The 27,257-nt window shown below is 38.4% G+C and overlaps 1 protein-coding gene across 17 annotated transcripts in view; it reads right to left on the bottom strand.

Moving 5' to 3' along the window:
• Positions 1 to 27,257, bottom strand: part of WNK1 (WNK lysine deficient protein kinase 1) — a 98,957-nt gene that overhangs the window by 54,908 nt on the left and 16,792 nt on the right. For 16 of the 17 annotated variants that reach the window (XM_031507942.3, XM_085569019.1, XM_085569021.1 and 13 more), the window contains exons 2-4: positions 11,451 to 11,623; positions 7,267 to 7,487; positions 5,021 to 5,178 (exon numbers count right to left, since the gene is read on the bottom strand). In XM_031507942.3, the coding sequence (XP_031363802.2) occupies positions 5,021 to 5,178; positions 7,267 to 7,487; positions 11,451 to 11,623 (552 nt within the window). Of the gene's footprint in view, positions 1 to 5,020; positions 5,179 to 7,266; positions 7,488 to 11,450; positions 11,624 to 13,786 lie in introns of all 17 variants that reach the window. The other variant, XM_085569031.1, reaches the window with a different exon arrangement.

Below are 27,257 nucleotides of genomic sequence, written 5' to 3'. Positions count from 1 at the left end.
AAAAAATGCAAAATGCTTTTTCCACCCCCTTCTCATCTTAAGGCCAGCTCAGACAACAGACATTTGTTTAGAGAGAAGAGAGTGGACTTCTGGTGAAAGAAAGGACAAATACAAAACTTCAATTTGTCAAAGTAAGCATGGAGAAAAACAAGTACAGAGAAAAAGTCCATCAGGAAAGTTCAAAAGGTAAGTTCATATGATGGGAGGGGGGAGAAAGAAAAAGGGAGTTTTCTGCTCATACTCACATGTTTTGTACATTTGAAACTGAGGATAGTTTTATTAACTTTTTTGCAATGAACATATTTGAATTTTTATGTTACTGGTAGATATGCAAGAAGGAGAAAAATCTGTATAATAAACATATTGTCTTTTTACTAGTCCTGGGACTAGTCAATCACCTAGCAAATTTAAGCCTTGGGACATCCAAGTATTAGAGATCTAGATTTTGAGGCAACAGCTTGGGTTTCCATGGTCCCACCAGAGGCTGAGGAAAAGCAGCTGAAGTTACTGCAGTTAGTTATGCCTTCACTGCATTGATGCCCAAACAGGCTAAATTAAGAAATCATACTTAAGATGTTTGTTCTATAAATATCTCTTTTTCCATTTAAATGCACGTGTAGCCCATTTTAAATATCTCCTGTGACAAAGTGTTTAATTGCAACATGCATGGAACAGGTCAAAGAAAATATACCAGTCTCTTGAGAAGAACAGGGAAACCCTCCTGAATTTTACCAAGCTCTTACACTCTTTCTTTTGTTTTTTATGCAAGCAAGTATGTAAAAGAATTACGTATCTTGATTTCATTTTGCATTGTAACTTTCTGCATTACTTGGATATATAGCAGAACTGCAAAAAAAACCCACAAAAAAACCCAAAATCACAGAGAAAAAGGGGATCCATTCCCTAATCAAGGAGCAGTCCACACAGACAGCTGTGCTTGCACAAGAGGGAAGAGGAGAAAAAATGAACCGAAGGTGCAGAAAACAGTACTTTAACTATAGTGTAGCTTGTTATCAATACATTGCAGGCTTAGATTATTTATCTTCTGAGGCCAAGTAGGCAACACTATGTGCTCACTGGATGCATTCAGTCCCAGCTGAGGAGACATACTCCTTAAACCTCAGATTTCCCCATCCCACAGGAAGGTAAAAATTCAAAGAGCTGCAATTTTTTAAGCACTGACTACTAATTTATTTGGAATACTTTCTGGAGAACAGCAGAGGATGGCTTCAATAAAGAAAACAGGGTTTTGAGACAAAATTGCAACATTATGATTTAATGAAAACAAAGATCAAGGCTAGATTCCTTTATGCTTGAGTGACAAGCCATGCAGACGTGTTTCCTTTCTAAAGAAACTGCTAGTGAAAGGGTCTGGACTGAATATGCTAAAGGGTGCAAGTACAAATAGAGGTCAATAGTCTGTGTGAAACTGCTAATTTCCTTATCAGAATGGTGAAACAAAGTTCAGCATAACACCCTGAGCCCTACAAATTCTGCACAGTTGTGTTTTTTAAGTTAGGTACATACCTGGGTAACTCTGTAAAAGAATTCTTCTAGATAAAGTAATCCAGAATGACAATTTAATTGCACTTGTGTTTCTTGGGCCAGAGAAATTTAAAGAACTTTATCCTAGGACTGTTTTAAGGAATTACAAGAGCTTCCCAGTGAGAGAATGTAGACAGTGTAAATGAGCATCTTAGGAACAGCAGGCTTATGCAGCAATGCTATTGTCCATGATGTGAAGCAACAATTACTGCTTGGGCCAAAAAATGTCTCATCTGTAACAGGAACTTCAGCTTTTAGATCCAAATTCTAGATCTGTGCTTGCTAAGGTGTATTATTTAACAAAAAACTGCTTCCAACCATGAGGAAAGACCCTGAACCAAAGAGGCAGAACAGGACTGAGTACTATGAGCAGTACTGCAAAGCTGCAGTATCTGGCCATCAGCTAGAGCCATCCCTATGACATAAGGTGTCAGGTCAAAACTCAACATAGCTGAAGGCCCCCAAAAAAGAGACCAATGCACAGCCAAACTGGGAGAAAAGAATATAAGCTGGTATTACCAAGAGGTTCTGAGAGGACACCCTGGGCATTAAGAGACCTTTTACAGGATTCTGTCCTAAAGAATAGCAAGGATTTAAGATAATGGAGGAACTTTGCTTTTTACTTAGCCTAATAGCTTCTGCAAAGAGGGTGGGGGAAATTAATTAATTTAAATACATATGGCCTGCAGCGAGTGGCTGCACATTTTGATCTTACTGCTTTTGGGATTTCAGTGGTTTTTAAGCTCCAACATGGTATGACCTTTCATGACTTTCATAGCAGACCATTCCTACTATCCTTCATTCTGCTCTCCGTATCCACCTAGATAAAACAATCCTTTCAATTTAAGGCACAGCAGGAATGTAGCTGCTACCTCAAAAATCCCCTAAACATATCCAGGGAGGTAGCAATGAAGGGGTTGAAATGGAGATGCTAAACCTTTTCCAACATACATTAGAAGAGATGTGTTGGTAAGTACTGCTGCAGTCACTCTTGCAGGAGGGGGTTTTCTGCCTCCACTCTGTCATTGATAGTTCACACACTGTCCTTTCAAGTACTGAATTTGGCAAATGGTTCAACTCTCACCCACAACTGCACACATAGTCTAAACTTCTAAAATCCATAAAATCTTCTAAATCTAAAACTACCTGGCTCTTTTTCACAGTGGTTCACAGAGCTTTCACAGAGGGGTAAAGAGAATGCCAGTAGTTTTTAATTTCACCTTCATAACACAGATCTCTATCCACATATTAGAACACCAAATCCTAAATTACCAGTTAAGACAGGATTGTGCTTTATTTCCAGGTAACATTGTCTTGCCTTCACTGAAAGCCTTCCTTGAAAATTATTCACATTTTGTTTCTGGTTGGTTTTGTTTTGAACAAACTGCTTTGCAACTACACTGAAATAAACAACCCCAAAAATACCAAAGCACACAGACTTTCATGGCAAATGTACATTTCATTTTCTTTACCTTCCTGTCCTTTGCTACTTTTGAAATAAAACAATATTTGCTGGATTTCATATCAAAGTGTATCTTAAGAGCTCTCAAGCAGTAAATTAAATAGTTGGGGAAAAAAAAATATCAACCAATAAACTTGATTTGTGAACCATCGGCAGAGTAGAAGAGAAGGTGGTGAAGAGGTGGTGAGCAAAAAATTGCCAGTGTTTCTCATCCACTTAGAATTTCCACCATCAGCCAGTAACAATGGGGAGAAAGGAGGACCACACACAATAAACAAGTGGTAAGTGGAACACTGATAAGTCTCTAGGTATTTTTTTCTGCTACAAATCCCTACATAGCTTTCCAGTTACGTACTTCAAAGACCAGAGAAAAGATGGGTCTGTAAGACCTGGGGATTTACAACCCTGAGGTTGTCTCAAAAGCTGATCCTCACCAACATCCCAGTTCCCAGCAGTGTCCTTAAGGAACAGGTGGGACAGTTACATTAGGTAATGTCTATCCAAATTTTGCTGCTTTGGCTCTGTCCAAGGCACATCCATAAGCACAGTAAAAGGTACCACTGAGACTGTTCTAGTAAGATACATAGCTTTCTTTCATTGATCCCAACTACTTCCAAGACAGATTATGCTGTACACAGTGTAAGAACTAGACTTTAACCTAGTTCTTAAACTCTGTTTAGAAAATTACAGGTAAGTTTGCCAATACTCAAAAAAAACTAAAAAAAAAAAAAAAAAAACAACCAAACAAACAAACAAAAAAAAACCACAAAAAAAAAACCCCAAAAAAAACCCCAAAAAAACCAGCTCTCTATGCATATAAAAAGTTATTCTAACAGTTGTGCAAAACACTGAAGTGACCACTTATGCCTTTTTTTCTCCCCTTCCTCCCCTCCAATATTTCCCTGAAAAAAAGGGATAGTCTTATTTCACCAAGCCTCTCTTCGGAAAATTCATTGCTTCTGACATGAAGCCTCTTCTCCAACTCTAAGTCAGGAATTGTATCTGCCTTTTGCAGAGTGAGGCAGGAACAAGAGAGGAACAAACCATTTGATTTTTCCATGCTAGGCAAGTTGTTTATTAAATCTGCAACTTCTCGGAGATAACAGGAACTCATTTCTTTATGGACAAAGAGGTAAGTCTAAGGGGTTTTTTTTTCTCCTTTGCACTCATGCACAGATATTCTGAGAAATCCAATGTGAGTTTTCACTTCCCCAAGCAGCCACATCACTATTCTTTCTGAATACTTAGGTCACAAAGCTGAACATGGTTGTTTCACTGTCTTGGTACAAGTCATCACAACACCACCTCAGATATCACAGAAAATCTAGCCACACCATACTGCAAATTTCTAGCACTGCAGTTCTGCTTCCTGCACTCAGGGCCTGCATGTTGCCCTCAGTCTGGTCAGATGGGCCAGCTCTAATCTCTTGATTGCCTTCTCAGCCGTATTTGTTTTCTCCCACAATCCACCACCACCTCCACCACTACACTTGCCCAGTACTTACCAGGGTGGAATAGCTTCCTACTATTTATCAAGTATTTCAGCTTCATCATTATAAGTGCCCCCAAACACAGGAATTCAATGAACTATTAGAATCACTCTAGGTAACTGTCAAGCAGCTAAGCCAGCACTCAAATCTGTTTTCCAGCTGTATTGAAGAGAACTAAGTTACCAGCTCCTCTTAAAGACAGAACTACTTCCACCATCCTACAAGTGGTTTAGAAAATAAGCTGTTACTATTCTAGTGCATTTATTTTTTCTAGTTTGGTTTCTTCATATTTTTTCTTATATACTGAAAGAAGAGGATGAACACATACAAAATTTTATTTCCATTCACATATTTTACAAGTTTCTGATGGATGTTCAGCGAGTTCAACCATCCGGTAACTTTGCACTCATCCCAGAATAATCTCTTTTCAGGTTTTTTTTCAGTTTAGCACTGGTGCTACCCAGCTGTAGTCCTTTGTTGCTAACAGCAGTAGCTTTAGACTCAGTAGTGAGGAGGGACTTACACTCGTCACTCGACGGTAGATCTGCGCAGCATTTTGGCACTCGGAATAAGGATATTCAGACGTGGCCATCTCTAGCATACACATCCCAAAAGCATATACATCAACGGACTCATCATATTTCTCCTCATACATCTCGGGGGCCATGAACTCTGGGGTACCTTAAATTAAAAGAACGATTCAGACTCTAAATGTCTCAAAGCGAGCAGAGGCTGCTGGCGTTACTCACCGCAGGGGCAAGCGGCTGGGCAAACCTGTGAGACAAGAGAAAGTGGAGGCAAAAAGAAGAGGGAGGAAACCCTTAGTGACTCTGTTGCACCAATATACTTTGTGAGTCTTCCATTGCAAGGCCTTTATGGTATAACAATGGCATGTGAGAACTGATGGAATTCCCTGTTTAGGTATGTTAGTTGATACAAATATCAGAACAGACTGGATTAGCCTGAAATCAAACAGGAGGGGAGGGGATAAGAGGGAAACACTGTAGACTAGCCATAGGCTGCAAACCAAATACCAAGGACAGTTAAAGCACTTACCTTTTCTCCCTGTAAGAAAAGAGGCACATTAAACCTTGTTTCATAAATTACCTGACTGCCCTCTGCTGCAAAAGAAGTAGTACTGGTAAGAGCCCACAGCTAGTCTCTGACCTGGTGCTCTCCACCTACTTAATGAAGTAGAATGGATGAGGTAAGGCCTTGCAATGAAAAGCTCTGTTGTTACAAATAAAAATCTCTGTGAAAAGAGGATAAAAGGTAATTTTCTGCAAAGGCCACTCACCAGAGCCCTTTTCTTCATATACTTACCTTCCCACCTGCAGTATATTTATAGGCCTACTGCAGATACAGGCATTAGTGAGGGACATCCTACAGTCAAAAATACTCAGAAATACAGAGAGATTGAGTTACAAGCATAGAGCGTGATATTCAACAAGTCCCATTTAAATAGTGTGCAGAAAATTATTGCCCAGTGAAGCATCATAGATCCCCTCTGCAAACAAAGGGTATGATCAGATATTGTATGATTTGTATGATATATATTGTATGATCATTGTACGATCAGATATACTTTAAGCCAGAGATGCAAGTTTGCTTTTTGTAAATTTAAACACAGAATTATTTCCTGCAGACACCAGATTCCAGACAATTTACAGATCATTCTACAGTCCATTGCTTGTTTTCTCCATGCTAAACCAAAAAGAATGTAATTGCAGTCATTTATCCAAAGGCTAATCATTAACAGATAACTATGCAACAGATGGTAATTTTCCAGCGATAAATTTGAAGATATGACAAATATGCTTAAGAAATTATGGTTTTTAACACCATTCTTTTTTTCCCTATTAATACTTTGACCTGGTTAAGAAGCAGGAAATATTTCAGCGACAGCTTGCAAGAAAATTTACATGTATACGCCATTGATCCCAGCTAGGAATCTGGCACAGGACTGTTGAGTAATGCTGAATTTTAGCAAGCTCTAAATACTGAGAGTGAAAGAAATGTCATTCCCTGCAGTCTATTGACCCAACTATAAAAACAAAGCTGATAAAACCAATTCTTTGAAGAACTCACAAGAAAGATTACCCTAGTTCCACCAAATCAATTTCTGAAAAAGGTTATGAATGGATACACAGGGACAGAGCCAGAATAGAGCAGTATTTCCCAATGCACCCTCATAACTCACGAAAATCCACATTCTACAGACTCCCTGAGTAAGGAATTATACCACAGTCTGTGTTATTATTTAAATACATATACATAATATTGACTTTCTTTGGTATAGCTCAGTTTCTGATTACTCACAAGCTGCAACAGATTCAACATTGTCCTGGTGACAATTAAAAAATAATTTGGCTATATGAACTAATGCTACACTAAATATCAAAATGTTGTTTGTTTACCAAAATGCATTTGAACATTTCTTGAAGCAGCACCACATCAAAGGTAAGATTTATATGTAGTGAAGAGTGGTTTTATCAACAATGTTGCACTAGATTGTTGGGCGGGACAAGAACCCTATATCCTGAAACAGTTAATGTTAATATATATATATAACAAAAGCACAACCATTATTTCAACATGCCTTTGCATTAGGAACACAGAATGACCTCAGCAACCAAGAGACAAAGCCTACGTATTTTCAGGCTTTGACCATGTATCTTTGTAAGCATGTTTTTTAAGAAAGTTCTTAAAACACTAAAGTCTCCGAAGAGGTAGACTGGCTCAGCAGCCTCCAAAACAGGAGAGGCTTACCTATCACACTTTTGGCAAAAGAAGCTCGTTTCAGGGTTGCCAGACCAAGGTCTCCAATCTTGACTGATCCAGTGGGGCCAGTAATGAAGATGTTGTCACATTTTAAGTCTCTATGAATGATGGGAGGAGTACGTGTGTGCAGAAATTGTAAGCCTTTCAGTATCTGACGGCACCAGCTTCGTAGTACTTTAATTTTCATCACTTTAAATCTTTTCAAATACCTAATGAAAGGAGTAACAATAGGTTAAACAGATTCTGCTAACAAATAGTAGATTAAACTATACCATTTGCAGTTTTTTAAGCAAAGAAACTGTAATTAAGGACATGTATGAATTTCAACTTCTATTTTAAGATTGACCTGAGCTAAAGATGATTCCCCTCTACAAAACCTATCCCCATTCTTCTAGCCAGCAGATTATAATGATGAAACAAAAATGTGAAAGCTTGGTGTACATAGCTGAAAACTCCTCTACATAGAAAATCATTCTACAGTAATTAGCTGGATTGGTAAATTTTGAGGCACTGCTTCAATGACAAATAATTCAAGGCTCATTAATTACAGTTCTTTACGTATTTAACTTCTCAACCACTCACAATCTCTACTTTGATTAATTATAACTGGGTGGGAAGGTGGGTCACTAGATACAAAATGTTAATAAGCAAAAAAGTACAGAGCTGTGGAAAACTGCAAGAGCTCTGACATCATTAGTCCCTTGTTTACAAGAGCAGTCATGCACTCTGTTCAAGGTTTCCACATTACATTTTAAATCTGCTTCAAATTTACCTGTGGAGTTAGCAAGTAAATTAGAAATTTTTAGAGATCCCCTCCCTGGTTCAGGACACGGTTTGATCACCTGAATCCAACTGGTACTACTCATTACTTCAAAACTATGGACAGATAAGAGGGCAGAGAAATCTTTAAGAAGGCTCTGTCAAAGAACCGAGCTGAAAGAGTTCATACATAAGTCTGTATTCTTTTGCAGGTAAAATGCAATCTAATGCTAGCTGTTCTATCTTTGTCACTCCTTGAAACCCCATGTAAGAAGAGGCAAATTTCATACCAAAACTATTTTTCAATGAGCATGACCTAAGACTTAAGATCTTATTTTGTTACTTAACTTCAGCAGGTTAGAGATGCCACAAGGTGAATAACCTCTGACAGTTTTCAAGTGCTTTCCATCAGGGTTTTCTCTCAACCTCTATTTGGGTAACATAATTTGAAGTGACAAGGTGTTTTGTTCCTTCTGAAAAAGTACAGGCTGGACTACATGTAGAGAAAGGACTTAGCATGCTCTGTAGAGCAAGGACTTTATTCTTGTTCGGGCAATATTACTCAGTCAGTGTCTCAGATAAAGATCAGTTTCACACTACAGAAAGACTGCTGGTAAATTATGTGACCAGCACAGAGTCTAACCACTGCAAAATTAAAACTAAAAGCAAGTTGTGTTCAATTATTCAATGGTAGTGGTCAATCTCTTCTGCAGGTTCACTTAACTAGGAGATACAGTCCTGATGAAATCACTTCAATCATCTTCACCACAGAAATGCAGTGTATTCATCACTTCTACTTTAATTTCTCCAGTTCAAAATAAGATCTGGAAAATCAAGTTGCTAGCAATGATCCTGCTGTGAAAATAAGTCTGTAAAAGCAATTGAGCCAGTTCCAGAGGAAATCAGGTCTCAGAATGTAAAGGAAGGCAGGGGAAAAAGCCAAGTCAAGGAAGGAAACAAACTGAAGGAGGTTCTGAATCACACCAGCTACCACTTGAATTCTTGCTATTGACAAAACCCTCATTCATATCTCTTGAGCCTGTTCCAAAGATCACATGGTAGGGGCACTTCAGTTCAGCATCTGGAATCCCTAATTACATTCTTGGTTACAAATATGCTAGTCTGCTGCCAGCTTTTCACTGTTAAAGGACCTAGATCCAACCATCATCCAGCATTGTGCAGTGTGGCTGTCACTGTTGCATAACACTAACCTGAATTAAGTCACATGTCACTTAATGCAAAAAAAAAAAAATTAAAATGGAAGCCCATATAAATATATAAAAATAGACAAGCCTACTATGTAAATACACTTAAAATAGACAAGCCAGTATGTTTTCACTTTTCCCACTATCATGGAATAACCTGGGCTTGAAGAGACCTCAGGAGGTTTCCAGTCTAAGTTTCTGTAATTGCAATTACACAGAGCTCAAGGAGCTGTAGGAATCCTTACTAAAATATGAGAGAAGAATCCTTATTAAAATGAAACATGAGATAAATTTTCCTTTAAGACATCATCATCCTTGTATTCTGTTCACTTCTTTACATCAAGTGACAAGAATGTCTATGTCCCAAGTACAAAAGAAGAAAGGCATCATTTTTATCAAATGCAGGTAAGGTAAACATATTGGAAAAAAGACATGTAAGTAATAGTCAAATATATGCAAACACAAGTGTAAAATATAAATCTAGGAAAACGCCACAAGCACATTAAGTAATTAAGGTACATCTGAAATCGCCCACACATTAACCTCAAATCTCAAGCAAAGTGGACTAGAATAAACTAAACTACAATTATAACACCAACTGTACAAGAGTAGAGAAAAATCCTAGCCAGAACTCTACAGTTTAAAAGATTTTCAATTAAAGAGTCTATTACTTTTCTCCGGATTAAATAAAAATATTTTCTTATTTCAAGATACAAAATAATCCCATAGGCAGAAAATCTGGAGTATTTCTTCCAACCAACACCCTACTTTATAATTGTCTATTATTACTTCATCATCTTGCTTATAACACCATAAGCCAACCCAAATATTAAGATATATGAGAGGGATAAAAGAGTAAAAAGGGGAGGGAAAAAATGAATTTAGCACTACACATGTCACAGAAAATTAAGTACACTTTATTTAAAGGCATTGGTACAGAGGTGCAAAACCATTAACTTACTACTTATCTGAAAAAAAAAAAAAACACATGAAGCAGCAGCTCTATTATTTTACCTGAAATACCTTAAGCAAGCTGAGAAATGTCTCCATTAACATACACCTAAAGAATGTTGCTGTATCCTGAGCCATCCTATTCAAGTACTATTTCAAGAGACAAACACTTCCCTGTAACTGCAGCCCAGACTCTCAGAGAGCCATTTTTCTTCTTAAGAATGTCCATTTGTAGTTATCAATAAGCATGATAAAAAACACAAGACATTTACAGGCTATTTCAGCCAAAGAGAAGGCAAACTGTTTCCAGCTCCCGCAGCCTGCTTACACATGTAGGGTGTGAATGCCTCTCCAAGAGTGAAATGGGTGCTGAACAAAGTGAGGGATGCAGAGCCCCTTTATTCCAGAGCTGGCAGCTTTACCCCAGCACAGGGATGGATGGTGGCTGGTGCTTTGACAAGAGGAGTAGAACCCCTTTATTCCATAGCTGGCAGCTTTACCCCAGTGGAGGGATGGTGGTTGGCACTTGGGACATGCTCCCAGAGAGGAGCAGAGCCCTTTATTCCAGAGCTGGCAGCTTTACCCCAGCAGAGGGATGGTGGCTGGCACTTGGGACACGCTCTCAGCTGGGGTGGAGAGCGGAGCCCCGTGAGCCCTGCACAGTTCTAGAGACCCTCACAGCAGCTGCAGCTCCAGCGCTCTGCTTTCAACTGGGCCTTCAGCACACCACGAGGTGCATTCGGCTGCCTCACAGGTCCAAGCTGCAGGATTTTTATCTGAAGCTTTAGCACGTTTCAGATATACCAACAGGTGGTAAATTTTTTTCTTTTTACATGTTATTGGTATTGTGGTAACACACAAAACATCCCAAAATAGGTGAATTAATTAGAGCTTTGAACTTTATGAACTAGCTCATCCTAAATGGAAAGCAGCCAGAGGAAAAAAAAAAAATCAAAGAAATTCTGAAAAGCGAAAACTAAGTATTGCCTTCCTGAGCTCTTAAAATCCAAAAATCTTGTTCATGTGCTTACTGGGACATCACAAGTAAGAACTGACAAGCTTGCTTGCTAACTTAAAAGATATTCTATCATGTCCTGCAATGCTAGTAATGCTCCTCTTAAACAAGAATGTTCCTACAGTAGGTTATCCCTCAGCAGAAGGGCTCTGTTCTCATCCACTCTAAATATCACCTACTTCTAGTGCTCTAGTGTTGTGCTAATGAAGCTGAAACGCTGTGACTTGTCTTAATTTACTTACGTTTTTAATGTTCCAGACGTCATGAGTTCCGTCACAAGAACAATACACTTTTTTCCTTTGACTGTAGACTCCCAGGAATCATAGAACCTGACAATATTGGGATGCTGAAGCCCTTTCAGCATCCCAGCTTCCTCTTTAAATCTTTGTCGCTCTGACTTGGACAGCTTCCGATCCTAATGAAAAAGAAAAGGTGCATCAGAAAGTTTTGCTTTATTTTCTTATTGAGAGGCAGCAACTTGAAAACAGTTAGGTACGCACAAGGATCATGTGTCTTAAATGCCATATGGTTTGCAATTATCTTTAAATATTCTGTTTTGAACACATTCTATTACAGTCTTTTTATAATATATTGTTCTTTATAATTCTATTGGTCTTAGGGTTAAGACCTGCATGTCTGTAGAGTAAGTCTTCTTTCTGCTTTCTCCTGCTTTACTACTCTTAATAAATTTAGCCTGACTTGGTGTGGAAAGTCTTGAACACTTCAGTGTCTGAGAATGAAATCAAATCATTTAAAGCATGTCCCTTTCATGTTGTACATAACCTTTCATTATTCCTAGATGTCTATCCAGACCACTGGTTAACAGATGGGATTAAGCATCAAACCTCTGTTAACGTATAGTATGTTCCTGTAGCTGCAGACCATCAAGTGAATGAATTGGATTTTCTTTGATTAAATGCAGAACTACATGATTGAGAAGTTTCCTGAAATCTCATGTCAGCAAAACCAAAAAACGTAGCTCCTAGTAGAGACAGAAAGCAATCTTTTGTCCAGAGGCAGAACACAAAACGGCATTCCTGGACAATACAGTTGTATTGCATCTGGCTATCAGCTATCACCAAGACTCAGAGCTGCTCCTGGAGGAGCAGTACATCTCAAAGAGAAGCCATATCCTTGTGCCATGCAGTGTTCTCAGTTTACCAATGCATGACCAATGCCCTGCTCACACCAGTCAGACTGACTGACACAAACTGGGTCCATATGCAGTTCGCCTTAAAAAACCAAAGTATTTTAGGATATACTTATAGCCAAGAATTTCAGAAGGATAGTTTCTAAGTTATTTAACAATAACCAAAGACCTATTTGTCAGATCTGAGTAATAATTTTAAGTCACTTGATTTCACATTGTCTTTTCTACTAAAAGGAGGCAGTAAAAACAAGCAGGATTTACTTATACTACCATTGTGCTCCAGACAGTAATTCCTCTTCCTTTGTTTACAAGTCATGTGTTTTCTCAATATAATTCAGCCATGTAATATTGAAACCATCCTACATTCACTAAGACATCAACACTTTCTAAAAGGTTCACAGAGTATCTTCAGACATGGACAAATTTTTTTTACAGACAAAGCTCCAATTTTCAGAAGTATAAAATTTCCCCAGGTAAAAGTCTGAAAATAGGTTTGAAATCACCTCAGGGATCAGTTTCCTATTGGTGTCTAGAATGTCATTCACCTTTACAATTCTTAGGAAAATGCAAAATCCTTATGTATGACTAATTTAATCTACAGACATCAAAAAGCACTCCATCCTACAACTACTTCACTCTGCAGAAACCAGCATTACCACCTCTTCCTATTCTCTCATAAGCATACCTGCACAAGTTTTGATACAACGTTTGAAGAAATGCTTCATCAACAATTAAGCATTCATGTCTGTTTAGGTGTTGCAGGAATTTTTATATGTAATTAGTACTCTCATTTGAGCTGTCTTACCCCTCTAATAGCTTTCCTTTCAGTATAATGAACAAGGCAGCACAAGTTCTGTTTCAAACCTTGATCTTAACTGCTTCAAACTGCTGAGACAGAAAAGCAAGAGGTACACCTGACCATATACACATGCACCAGTACTTCAAACAACACAATCACAGTATCATCATTCTTACAGGAAAATAAAGCAGTATTCTCAGCCTCTGCACTCTACCAATACAAATTCACTTTTCTAAGCCAGTGTACTTAGCTGTAAATTCAGCTACTATATATGGTCATTATACAAAAAAGGCTGCAATAATTACTTTTCTATCACTTTTAAATAGTCAATATGAAAACCTACATTCATTTTGGTCCAAACGCAAGGTTTTTGATACACATTTACATTATACTTCCTTTACTGTGTGCATACTAACAAGTTATCTACCACAAATATTGTAACCCAGTTTTAGACCAACACTTAACATCAAGTCAAGTGCATTTCATTTCATTCTCATTTTAACCCATGTAACCCAGTCTGCCTTAAGGGCTTTTTCCAGTTTTCCCTGCCCCTGTACTACTCTCCCCAGATAGAAATTAACAAGTGCTAATCACTTTTATCAATTAACAGACTCCTAAGAGGCACTCACATTTGGACTCATTCCTTTCTCTGGTCACATCCATGGCAGCATCATGCTCCTGCAAACATAGCTGTGCCGTTCAGCATGAACATTCAACACTTCAGTGCTGGTATTAAAAACCCACCAAGACCATGCAATAGACTAAGTAAAACAACACTGCTTTGAAAATCACAGTGCCCCAGTGATCTGGGACAAGTTTGGACAAAGCACAGGCCAAAAACTTTCACCCAGGAACACAGCTATGTTTTTGCAACCAAGGAAACCCTGCACCCTTCAGTACATAACTGCAGCAGCAAAAGGGAACATTAAACAGAGCTGGAAGAAAAAGACAGAGAGGCCGCTTGTTTCCTAAGCCCAGCAGTGCATACTACCTTTTACTACCCTCATTTCCTTGGACACACAACCCACACCCTCATCTGTAATAGGTTTTTATATTCTTCTCCTAAAGGAATACTAATGCTAGGCTACAGAAGACTGTCAATATACTTTAAAAGAACCCACAATTCTAACATTTGAGAAAATACTAGATCTCCTGTACAATTATACCAACAAAGTCTGTATACACAAGAACTGGTTTTAGCTGTACAAATTACATTCTAATGCAACTTGCAAACAGTTGGCCTGCAGGCCAACACACAATTTAAAATGACATGTCTGTTTTCAAAACTGGATTAAAAATATTAGACAGCAAGATCTCCCAGGCTGCATACACACAGACTAGAATAGTCCCAAATGCATTTTGGCATCCTTTGAGCTGTTAGTATGGGCAAAAGTGACAACTTCACTTCATGCTTGTTCTTGTACAAAAATGCAACTTAAGCAGCTGCAGCTACTAAAATATTGAAATAAGCAAGTAAAACAGAGCACTGCATTAAATTTGGGAGGCTGAGATGTTACCAAGAAAAGCAGGGGAATGAGAGTATCTTGGTATCACATGGAATCCAGAAAGTTGCTGTACAGCATAGGTGTGGCAGAGAGAAAAAACCATCATCACTTGGTGAGAATTTAAAAAGAGTGCTTTGCAAGACTTTGGGAAGGGAACAGTTCCCACTATCCTCAGCTATAACTGCATACTCCAAAAGACTCAAGCCCAGATGTGCCTTCCCAACAAGGCAGCTACCAGGGGCAGTATTCAGAATCTGTCGTGGACTCTGAGCAGGAGTCTGCAGACTTGCAGGACCCTCAGCTGTATCTCCACTTCTAAAGATGTAATGAAATCTGTGGCCTATCACTCAAAATATGCCCTCCTTTTCATTAAATTATTGTAAGTGTGGATCAGATCAGCAGCTTTATCTCCTGCTGCCTTTTTCCTATAACTCACAGTCTAAATATGCACATAGATGGATCATTTCCACACTTATTTTTGTTTTCATTTGAAAGCAGAAATATAGGTTTCACAGATTAACATTCTAGTTCCACCAAGTACAAGATCAGTTAGACAATTTTAAAGTTTTTGTTGATTTTTCTTTTTTTTTTTTTAAATCAAACAGCCAAAAACAAAACCTAGTATAAAGACTCACAAGTATTTTTCTGTAAGCCTAGGAAACTTTACAAATTTTATAAAGAAGCCAGCACTTTAAGACCAGTTAGTAATATACAGCTTGATATCCTATCCTTCAAAGACCAAATAATTTTTGATTTCCCACTAATAAAATTTTAAATGGACATACTCTCTCCTTTCTTGGTCTTTTTTTACCATAAGCAGTCTTAGGCAGACAAGACAAAGTCCTAAATCTAGAAGTTAGCAAATCACATTCTTGTAGTAGCTCAGCTGGCACATGCTGAGCAGATATAGCCCAAATATTTTTAAAAATATACGAAGCTGTCAAACTATAGGAGAGCTTGCTTCCTAAAGTAGATTTAACTACCTATAAAATGGACAGCATTGTTCTTCCTGAACTGATAGCTTCCCTCGAGGGCCTAAGTGTCACATCCCAATCACTGGGCTGCCCTTTGAACAAACTGAAACAGATGCATCAAGCCTACTCTGCTCATTTCATTCATTCCTTTCCACCTACATTAAATTGTTTTGACAAGCCAGGACACACAGCAAGGCATCCCAGCACGTGATTCTGCAGTGCCAGGGGCCTGAAAGGAGACAAGCAGCAAATGAAACAATTGTTCAGCTCAGAGTGATTCAGTAAGCTTTTTCTTGGCTGTTTCCACTTATCCAGGTCCTTCCCATCAGATTTGGTCAGGAAAGAGCTATCAGAGGTGTTTACATTTTTCCAAGTAAAACAGGGATCTTGGGCATTCATGATAAACCAGGTACAGGTTTACTCTTCCACTGATTTCCTTAACATACAGCAGCATGAATTACACGCAGCATTGTTACTACCCTCTTTCTACCCCTGTACCTACATGGCTTATATAAATGAAAAACAAACCAACCCAAAACAACTGCCTTCCCCCCCGACCCCCCCCCCCCAAAGATTAGCTATTGTACCAAGCCACAACAAACAAAACTCATAAGCAAAAAATGCCTATAGCCCTTTGGTGATTTATTTCAGCCAAGAAACTATCTACTCACCATCCTTAATAAGGAAAAAAAAAATACATTTCTGGCACTAAGTTAAATTTCACCTAAATTAAATTAAAGACTATGGGAGATTCCCATAGTCACTGAGCCTACTGAGTAATTTCCCATGTGTTTTCCTTTCTATCAGTCCACAGTCCTTCTGAATTCTGTCCTGTTCACATCAGGACAAGAAATCACATATCTACAGAACACATCCCAGTGCCCAGAGCAGTCACAGGGTGCAGTCCTGCGGAGGCAGCCAGGGAGCCTCCTCATCAAGGCACTGCACTCTGCTCATATCACTTGAGTCTCTTCAGCCAGCTCAAGCAAGGCTCCCACTGTTTTCACTGGCCAACACCAAAAGGCCTGAGCTAAAGTCTGAGACAATTCAGCTTGCATTAAATAGACACAGTTTTGCATTGGTGGCACAGTGCACCTCACCCTCAAACACAACCAAGTGGCCACCAAGAGAAACACACTACATGAAAGGAACTACACCTGCCAACTCCTGCTATACATCCTCCAAGGTGATCTTCACTTCCTTAACATCAAGGACAATAGACATCCCTGAAGTGCTGAGGAACCTTCATGCACAGCAGAACAAACCAGACTCAGAAAACTTCCTATGATCTCCACCTACAAATAAGTAGACTCATAAGTGATATAGGTCAGCTTTAAACTGTTTGGGTTTTGGTTTTTTCTTTTTTTTTTTTAATACTCAGTAGATGAGCTGCTACACAATTTAGAGCTCTTCCATCTTTCACAAATATTAGGAAGACAAGCAGTAAAGAGGAAACAGAGAGACTGGACACTTCATATACTACAAACAGGTTTTACTAGCTTTCTGCATATCATACCATTAGATTCAGAAATGATACACAGCTACAGTGCAGGGACAGTTAGTGGGTTGTTTTGCAGGGAGAGTTAACTAGATTACGGCAACAGTATGAAAAAAATTAGAAAAATTAGTAGCAATGAACTGTCTTCAAGTCATGTGATCTGTAAATGTACAGCCATGAGAGACTTCAAAGTGCTGTTGAATTATAGATAGTTTGAATCAAAAGCAAGGTGAATTATCTCTCTCTTGCTAAGGTTACACTGAGCAGCATTTTGTCAGGCATTCAAACGTCTGAAAATCTGAGTGAAGACACTGCAGCTTCCAGCAGCCTATTATTTGGAGGAAGAAGTACCATACCAAACAGACAAATGTTCTTCTGTGTGCATTTCTGCAGCATATGAGAAAGACTTTGCAAGCCTTTAAGCAAGGTTAATGAGGGGTCATCAGAGGAGAAGCTAGCAAGATTGTGTTCTGATATTCAGCACTGTTAATGGAACGGAGGCTTTGTGGGCTGCAATGTTCTCATCCAGAAAAAATTTAGCAGCTAAGAGGAAAAAAGAGCACAGTAACCATTGAGTTAGATTAACAAAATATCAACAAAGAGCCCACTGAGCTTAAAAATCACCCAGCACTCCACAGTTGGTGCTTACAAATGGAAGTTTCAGTGCACAAGCACCGCATCTACTTTTCTGCATCATCACATAAACCACTTAATACTTTCCAGCATTAAAGACTAGGTAGAGAGATAAAAGGGAAGAGAGAGACTGTTCAAAATGCATCCCTGTACAGCAACATACAAAAAAATAGATCAAAGATCTGCACAGATCCTTCCATGACTCCACTTTCTACAAACCACTGAACACAAAAAACTGATTAAACACAGCTGAACAGCTGCTGTTCCAAGAGTATGTATCCAGGCTAAAAAACGCCAGCTCCCCCAGCCACTCCTCATAAGTCTTGTGCTGTGGACCCACTGCCAGCTTTGCTGCCTTCATCTGACATGCTCCAGCACCTCACTGCTCTTCTTCAGGCCCAGAGCTTTCTAGCCACTTTCCTGCTCACCTTAGTTTAAAGATAGAAGACAAAGCTTCTGACAGGTAGCAAAATACTATGCAAGGCCAAGTTAATGCTTATTGAAAGAATGATTTCACCTTGCTCCTTGGCAAGTCTCCACAAGAAGAATCAATTTTATATAAGCTACAGACAATCTTCATGACGCATGCAAATAACTTTAAGATATGTATTTTGTACTTCAGTGTTACCTATCTAGCACAACAGAAAAGAACAGGCTTGAAACAGTTACATGTTTTAAGGTTCCTGATTAAAGGTAAATACTTGCTGCAGGTTTCCTCTTACACAAGGTATTAAAAATGCTTTAAGTTTCAGGAAAGTACACAAGCAGTCAACCTAAGCAAAACACTGAGGGATTACCCCATTGCTTGTCAGTTTCCTGGTGAAAAGCACCTGCCTTTTTCACCACTGGCTGTGTGGAAGGCAAAGGGAAATGGGTAATTGATTTGATTACTCTCTTCTGTGTTTTAATTTCTGGCATTTCATGCACTACAATAGTAGCTAAATAGAAAATTCATTGGAAGCTGAAGTTAATTTGTTAAAAACACAAAAAATACAAGTGCTTCTTGTCCTTTCCGTTAGAATTGTTACAGTTAAATGATACAGCAAATGTACACAGCTTTACTTATGCTACTCAAAAGTTAGAAATTAAGAAACAAATTATATATAACTGATGGAGGAGGAGGGAAGGGAGGGAAATTAAACTCTAAATGATCAAACAAAAGAAGGACAGAAGTTTTCATCAGTCACCATTTAGTCTGAGTAAGTCAATTATACATATCCTGAAAGAACTTGTACTTCGTCTTTGTCTCAACACAGAAGGGGAAATATCTGCAAACTACAGCCCACATTTGTGACCAAAAGATTCCAGCACCACTCCCCATTTTATCCTGCTATTGTCTCTGATTTGATGAAGCTCTGACTCACCACCACAGAGCAAGGGGGCAGAACACCAAGAATTCTGTTCCTGTGATGTGCTCACTTTCCTGCTTTTACATTTGCAGTAGCCCCTGTGCCTCCAGTAGCAGTAGCAGCGTCTAAGACACCTGGTGGCAGTAATGTCATGGACTTTTAACCTGCACTTGAAGAGACATCCTCAGCAGAAGTCTCCTGGGAACAGAAAAGGCATCAGAACTGATGTCTCGGCCTGCAAATACAATCTCCATCACAAACAAACAGCAGAAAAACACTAACAGTAGATGAGAATGTTTCTTCTTTATATAAGGTCACCAAGTCTTGAAAGTACTTTTCCCAATAACAAAGTTTATCTTTTGTTACAGTAGCAGTGTGAGAATTTTTATTTTCAGCAGTGCCAAAGGTGACCACACTGCTGAGATACTGCACTTGGATACCATTTGCAATATTAGATGGAAGCATGATGGAATTTGAATTTGCAATATTAGATGGAAGGCTCATGGCCAAGTGCTCACCAAAGAGGTACAAACACACAGCTTCCAAAAAATTCAGCCAGTGTAGATTTTTAGGTTATGGCTAAAACTTTAAGAAGCATTAATAATTTGTACAAACAAACTCTCTATTGAATGCTTGCTTTCCAGAGCTGTGTTATGTGTGAATATACACATTAATACACATCTGTACTACTCTTCTCCCCAGTCTCTCACATCAGCAGCCAAATCCTTAGGCAAAGCAAGTTGGCTGAACTCAAACCTGATCCAAATACCCCATATCTAAAGAAAACAATGACTGAGCTGTACATCATCTAATCAGTGTACATTAAAAACCATTCTCATATTTTACCAAATCAATTACATATTTTCATTTGCTCTCCAAAAAATCAGAAAGCAAAAAAATATTTAAACAGTAGATATGAAACCTAAAGCTTAGACATGACCTCCTCTGGAATGTTCCAGGTCCTCAAGAGTCTGGACTAAGAATGGCAAGCAACTGTTTAGGCTTCAGTCATTTCTATTCTAGGGTTGCTCTAGGCAGCATTGGTGTTTCCTTACGTAGAAGTCTTGGGGAGGGGGGAAGATGGCTAATAAATTTACTCAATTTATCCATCCTGAAAGGCTGAACATTAAGAGACAGTAATCAAAATGCTTGGCCACACAAAAATAAAAAGGAAAAGAACAGGGATCTCATCTAGTTATTTTCACTTTTAAATTGTTATTTGATCCATGGAAGATAAATTGATAAGTTTGCTTTCTGATAGCAGTTCTCAAAAAGGACTATGGTTATTACATACAGCTTAACAGAGAATTGAAGTATTGGCTGAACTGAATCCTTGATGAGCTATTAACCAGCTGGACCATCATGTCACTTGGCTCAGATGCCTCATTAAAAGTTTCAAAGTCTGCATCAGTTCACATTTTACATGGAACTCATGGTTTTGCCAGTGAGAAGTAAGGTACAGCAAATCAGCCCCGTTTTATTTTACTATGAAAACCCAGTTCTCCACTCATGGGTAACAATACTTCAGGAAAAAAAGCCTTCTCCACAACTCATTCTGGTGACCTTGCAGATTTATTAATTCAATGCATTAGAAGTGCAATTGTAGGTTTTTGTTTCATGTACTTCTGTATGGCTCAGAGTCCTTTTATGAGTAGCTGCATATCTAGAACCTTAGGGCAAACCCTTAACTGCTTCTGATAAAGGCAAACCCATTTAGAAAATCAAAGATATATTACAATTCTTCATCTCATATTCTTTACAAAGTTAATGGCAAACAGGAAAAGGTACCTATAGCCACTTTTCAGCACACTGGAAAGTTGCATCAATATGCTGGCTGGAAAACACACAGGAGTTTCAAGATGACTGCAAGGGTTCACTAAGAGTGAGCACACTAAGGGTTCAGAAGAACTAGAAACGTTCTTGTGCCTCTGAGCAGCTCCCTTGCAAAAATCTCAGCATAAAGCCTAGAGACAAGTATTGGATCAGCCACCCTGCCCCCCAACACTCCTCCAGTTGTAAAATAAACTCACATCAGCCTACAGTACACATTGACTTTAACACTGGTATACACATTGTGTTTGCAGCCTGGTTACCCTACAGCAATTATTCTTCCCAGCTTCCCTCCTTTTCTTGCAAACACATCCAAAAAAAGTACTTCATTTAATTTACAAAACTGTGGATTACTATCAGTTATGACAAGATGACATATGAAGTGTAGGCCAAGTACTGGCAACCAAGAGAAAATCCTTACAACAATCACTAGAGAACTCCATGCCAGACATCTCTCATTCAGAGACAGATCTCTGACTCAGAGATCCTTCAGGGATACATGAAAAATCCACAAACAAAAAGTTGCTGGGTGTTCTGCATGTTCTTGCAAGACAAAAGAAATCAAAAATACATCTCCTGTAGGGAAAGGCTAAAGAGAAACAATGACTCTTAAGGGGTGACCAAAATTTGTGTTCTACATGAGAACTCAGAAATACTTTCCATAAATACCAGTAGTATTAGTACAAGCATTTCAAAAACACAGAAGTCCTAAAACACACTGGAGAAGCACTTTCAAAATTTTTTAAGCATAACTGGTGTTAAGTTTCCTGTGATCTACAGAATGCCCATCTTCACCTCATAAAGGGAAGCATTAATAAAGGGAAGCATTAATAATTCTTCCATGCTTACCCAAAAGGTTGACTTATGAAATCAGTTTCTTGCACCACTTGCATGTTTACTATAGACTTCCATAATTATACCATATACATCAGAGACACTTATTCCATCAGCACACTGTACATCTGTCTTGGCTAACACCATAGATGATCTGCATCCAAAACATTACTCACAAAGTCACAAATATTTCAGACAGTACCAAATGAATCCCTAATATTTTAATTTACTGATATGTAAATTTAAAAATACGCCTATTATCTTTCACAGAGCAAGGAATTTAAGTAGAGTTGAGTCAGGAGAGAGAAAACACATTGTAAACAGTGGTAGGACGAACAACTAAGAAAATTGGCATGATGAAGCATACTCTGCACCCAGAAGCTTAACTGGCTTTGCAATTCAATCCTGAATGATTTTAAAATACATTAAAATATAAGAGAAAACATGGTGCAATTGAAATGCAGTTGAAGGGACCACTCAGCTCCTATTATCTAGTGAAATACAGGATACAATACTTAAAAATAACCAGGGTTTTGCTGTATTCTAAATCAAAGTAATAACATGCACAACTTGGACACAGAAGTACTATTTTTACAGAGGATGAAAGGCAAAGAAAAACAAATCCACACAAACCCTTGAAGTCTTGGATTGACCATCAAGAAAAGCCATTAGCAACTAAAATTCAGTGTTGCCAAACAGGTGAGATCAAAGTATCAAGAGTAATCTCAAAAAGGAGACAAAGCACACAGCTAAAAAAAAAACAACAAACAAACAAAAAAACCCCAAAACACTAGAAGAAGTTTAAGATAAGCAGTTAAGACTTCTTTTCCCTTGGAATTTGGGAACTACATACATAGCATTCCCACTGGCAAGGCTATCCTGTATTAATCCAAGCATTTTTTTTCCAAAGAATACTACTGGGAATATCCCACACTGCCAGAAGACTAACCAGGACCTAGAAGGCCTCAAATACTCAACACGTTATCTATGAATCAGCTATTCAAAATGCTACAGCTTATCCAAAAAGTCTGTTTCTCATTACATTGTGCTTTAGTCACATACTGTCTGTCCTTGGTCTGATGCCATTTCATTTCAATTGTTTGAACAGGAACACTGGAAGGAATTTCTTGAAGACAAACTATAATTCCTGTGCATGCCATGGTCCAAGGGGCCTGCCTTAAATGGGTCATCACAACCTGTAAACAGGCTTCTTTGTTTTCAATTTACCTCCTACTTTGTCCTACTGAAAAATTTTACATGCAGTTCAAAATTCAGTTTAATGGTGAACTAAAGCACTTAATTAAAAAAAAAAAAAAACACCAAAAAGCATTCAAAATATTCAAATAATGTATCCATACAGTGAAATCATCTGATATTCTGTACCTCATATGCAAAAACTACCAAGTATTGATCATGCTTAACCTTGAACAAGTTCCCTTAGCCAAAAAGGTATCTGAAAACATTTTTAGCAGAAATGGCTCTGAATGAAACACACTCAATGTGTTCAGCCAGTATGCACACACAAAAAAGCTATGGAAGCTGGAATTCAAAGGAAAACAGTTTGTCACAAAAGCTGCCCTGGTACTGCATCCCTTCTTTCACTGGCAACAAATACATTTCTGTGGGGATAAGAGTGGGTAAGTGGATTTAATATATTCCGTATTTCTGTTTAAATTCCTTGCCCTGCCACACAACCCCAAACAACATCCCAGTAAAACCATTTTAATTAAGCTAAAGACAGTATCATAACGATAATAGACACTTGGACCTGGTTTTAGTCTGAAATCCACTAAATAGTACTTTAACAAGTACACAGGTTTGCGCTTGCTAGAAAGCGTCAGCCCCCAGCCTTGAGATAACAAAGGCCACACAAGCCCCCTTTTTCACAGGCAGAGACAGGACACAGACCTCTGAACAGATGTCTAACAGAGCAGTCATATTTATTTTCAGAATAAGAGCCTCCTGTCCAACTACCAGCAAACAGGATGTGAGAAGTGGCAGGACAAGTCCACATAAGCAGCAGACTGAAAGCACCTAAGAACTAATTCTTTTGCAGTTCTGTTACTACTCCAGCATTTTTTTCAATTAACTCAAAAACAATCCGAGTACCAAAACAAACGTTGAAAAAAAAAAATTCTAATGCTTGAATGCTTATTAGAAACATTGATGAAAACCTCACCAATCCCTTTTAAAGACTATCAGGCAGCTTTGTAATTGTTTCCTCCTGAAGACCCTATCACTACAATACAAAATGATTTTTCCACAGAATGGCTATGATCCACAGACGGATCTTAGTACTCTGGAGGGACAGCTGCGTGAAAATCTCGAGAGCTCAATTCTAAGACCTCTTCTCATAGGGGTTCAAAAAGTGGAAGTGTAATTAAGTAGTTTTAAAATCCTCAAAAACATAAGAACATTTCTAAGATAATTTTCTTGCCACTACCACAGGGGTTTTTTATATTTTGTTTCTTAGTCTAGGTCCTGAAACTGAATTACTTCAAAGGAAACAGAGGGAAGACAAGGACTTTAATCCTTGTTCTATGATTGTTTATTAAAAGTGAGGGCCAAATTGAAACACCTGTGGTTGCGGCACCTCAGAATTATTAGAAAGTGGCTTCAGTAGCCAGCAAATAATATTACAGTACAGAGCAGCGAGTGTTAAAATTCAAAAATTATAATTAACAGCACCATCTTCAGAAGAATTGTGGAAGGACAGAAAAACCAACAGACCATCCAATAAGCAGGAGCTAGATAGATGAATCACAGTCTCAGAGTTACAGTCCTATCTTCAAAGCTGTTAGCAGGCTGAAAAATTTATGAACAGGCATCTTCAGAATGAGTTGCAACATATCTGTCCATCAGAAGCAGACATTCCCCCTTGTGATCTCACATTGCAAGTAATAAAATCCAGACTGCACTGCAAAGAACTGCAGTTCCCCTCCCTCGCCTGCTCTTGCCCTGAGCACTCTGGCTACAGAGGCTGAGGTGGTTTTGATGCTATTTTAATCTCTCCTGTTTCCAACACACATTGGATCTCACATCTTTCTTGTAATTTCCTATTTCGAAGCACACCCTCTCGGAGAGACCTGGTCCATACTCTAGGCACCTTCTGCTGAAGGTTCTCACAGCCACTTGGTTTGGCTCTGTCTGCAGAGCAAATTAAAGTTCAATACAGACCGAACTGAGATAGTTTGAGCACATTCACCATACTGAACTGCTGACTCAGTGCAAATGACACTACTGCAGAATTAGTCACACATGTGAGTATGTGAGGTGGAAACTGAAATTTATGCCACTATGAACTCTTCTTATCTCAACTACTTCAATATGCTTGTGCCTAAATAAGGATTTCACAAGAGATCTACTGGCAATCATCAGGCTTGTGCAAACAGGATGCTTTTCCACCACAAGCAGTGGAATGGGATGGTATTCTAAGAACACTGAAATCTTAAGCCCATAGAAGAGATTGTAGCTTCGTACCAAAATTATCAGAGTTATATCCAGAATTTCATCTTTAAAATTGAAGATAACAATAGTCAGGCAATCCAGGGAATAAATGCCTTTCCCTATTATGCCCTCTGGCCACTCCTTCCTTCCAGAACACGATTTCAAGTTTTCGCTTCCCAGGAAAGGCAAACAATATTAGACATAGCACAGACCAGGCTCTGAGCTAATTAAAAAGGAATTCCCATCCAACATTTTAGACACTAAGCACTACAACAAAACTAAAAGCAGTCAAGGTACTACTCTGATTATAGCTATGTTCAGCTTGTTAATAGAGTTTTTGCAATTGTTTCATTTATATACATTTCTTTGGACTTTATCTTCCCCTCCTTCTGTACCACCATGACTTCTAGCATAAAAAAAGGGAAAAAAATAACACACCACAAACAATTCTCTAACTCAGCCATCTGTGTAACAACAGTGTTTGCTGGTAGCTGTTTTATCTAAACCCTGAACATCAACAGTCCAGTTTGATGTGAAAAATCCAAAAGGTATTTAAAAGTACAAACTATAAATATACAAACTTCTACATTTTAGAATGCATCAGACAAAACAGAATAAAAAAGTATTTTTACCAAATCTGGTAAAAATCAAAGTTACATATTCCATTCTTTCTATACAATTTTTTTCCCTCAAAGCTTATACAAAAGCAGACATTTTGACTAGGGCATTTGCTTTTAAAATAATACAAAATTCACCTTTCAAGATCTGAATTAAGTACTAAAGTACTTAAAGTAATACTAAAGTAACTTCAGCAGTGTATTTTTACAGATAAATTACAACATATTGGTAGCAAAGCTGCTCCTCCATATCTGGCTACTGAGATTAACAGCTGCAAAGTCTGTTGCTTGTATAAATAGAGAGGCTACTGTTCCACAAATGCCTTCTGCTTGAAAACTTCAATTCTTATTTCTCCAGAGAAACATACAACATGATGAAGCAAGCCATTTGTGAGGATATTAAAACTTCCTAGCTTAAACAGTTGCAACACAAAGAAGTGAACTGAATTACATTGTACAGCTTTGTACACTGCATTTCCCATCCTGAGGGTTTGACTGCCACATCCTGTACAAAAGGCAATTATATATTTGTGAAACAAAGCTAACACATTGAGTAAATTCAACAAATTGCTTCATACAGCATCATACAGATGGTGACACAGATTATTCACAGGCTAGAACATGGATCAAGTCTTCAGAGTTTAACAAAAGGTAGTTTCCAAGAAAGTCTAATTTAGAAAATGTTACTTTTTTCATAGTTTTTTGATCTGGAAACTCTACTCAGAAATACTTCCTCAGCTTAGAGACAACACACCTCTCTCAACACTGCTTTTAGGTCCCTGCTTCACAGCTCTCAAGTATAAAAAGTTAAAGTACCAGTGGATACAATAAAGCAAGTGTTTTTCTCTGCAGGACCTGTAACAGCTTGGCTGAAGCTTCTTGAACAATTAAGATCAAGACAGACACTTGGCTTGAAAATTTGCAGCCCAGGTAGTAAAGGCACACACCAGCTGGGTAACTGAGAACAGGCTCTTGTGATGACTCAATCTGAAATGGTGTTGCCTAATGTATTAGTCCCATGTGTACCAAAACATTATTTAAAAGCAGATGACCACTATGTAAATATAGAGCATTATCAACACACTTCTTCCAAAGACAGCTTGTAAAATTACAGAGCTAAACTGCAGAATGAACATGAAAGACAAATGCTCATTTTCATATTTTCAGAAGAAGTAAAGTGAGTATTAGCTGACACATGATGCCAACTGATGGGTGGTAATGCAAAGAAATTCAGTCATATGGAGCTTATCAATAATTTTAACCAACATTTTAGGCATTGTCACCAAGTCTCAGACTGAACATTCAAAGATTAAGTTGTAGCAGGATTTTTGACAGCAACACACAGAGGGGCTGCAAAGTAAGTAAGGTGTCTCCTCATATCACTTCACCTGAGAAAGTCCCCAGAACAACTCC

The sequence above is a fragment of the Lonchura striata genome, chromosome 1A, assembly GCF_050655825.1.
Source record: "Lonchura striata isolate lonStrDom1 chromosome 1A, ASM5065582v1, whole genome shotgun sequence".
Taxonomy (NCBI): domain Eukaryota; kingdom Metazoa; phylum Chordata; class Aves; order Passeriformes; family Estrildidae; genus Lonchura; species Lonchura striata.
This window is presented reverse-complemented; position numbering and strand designations above follow the sequence as displayed.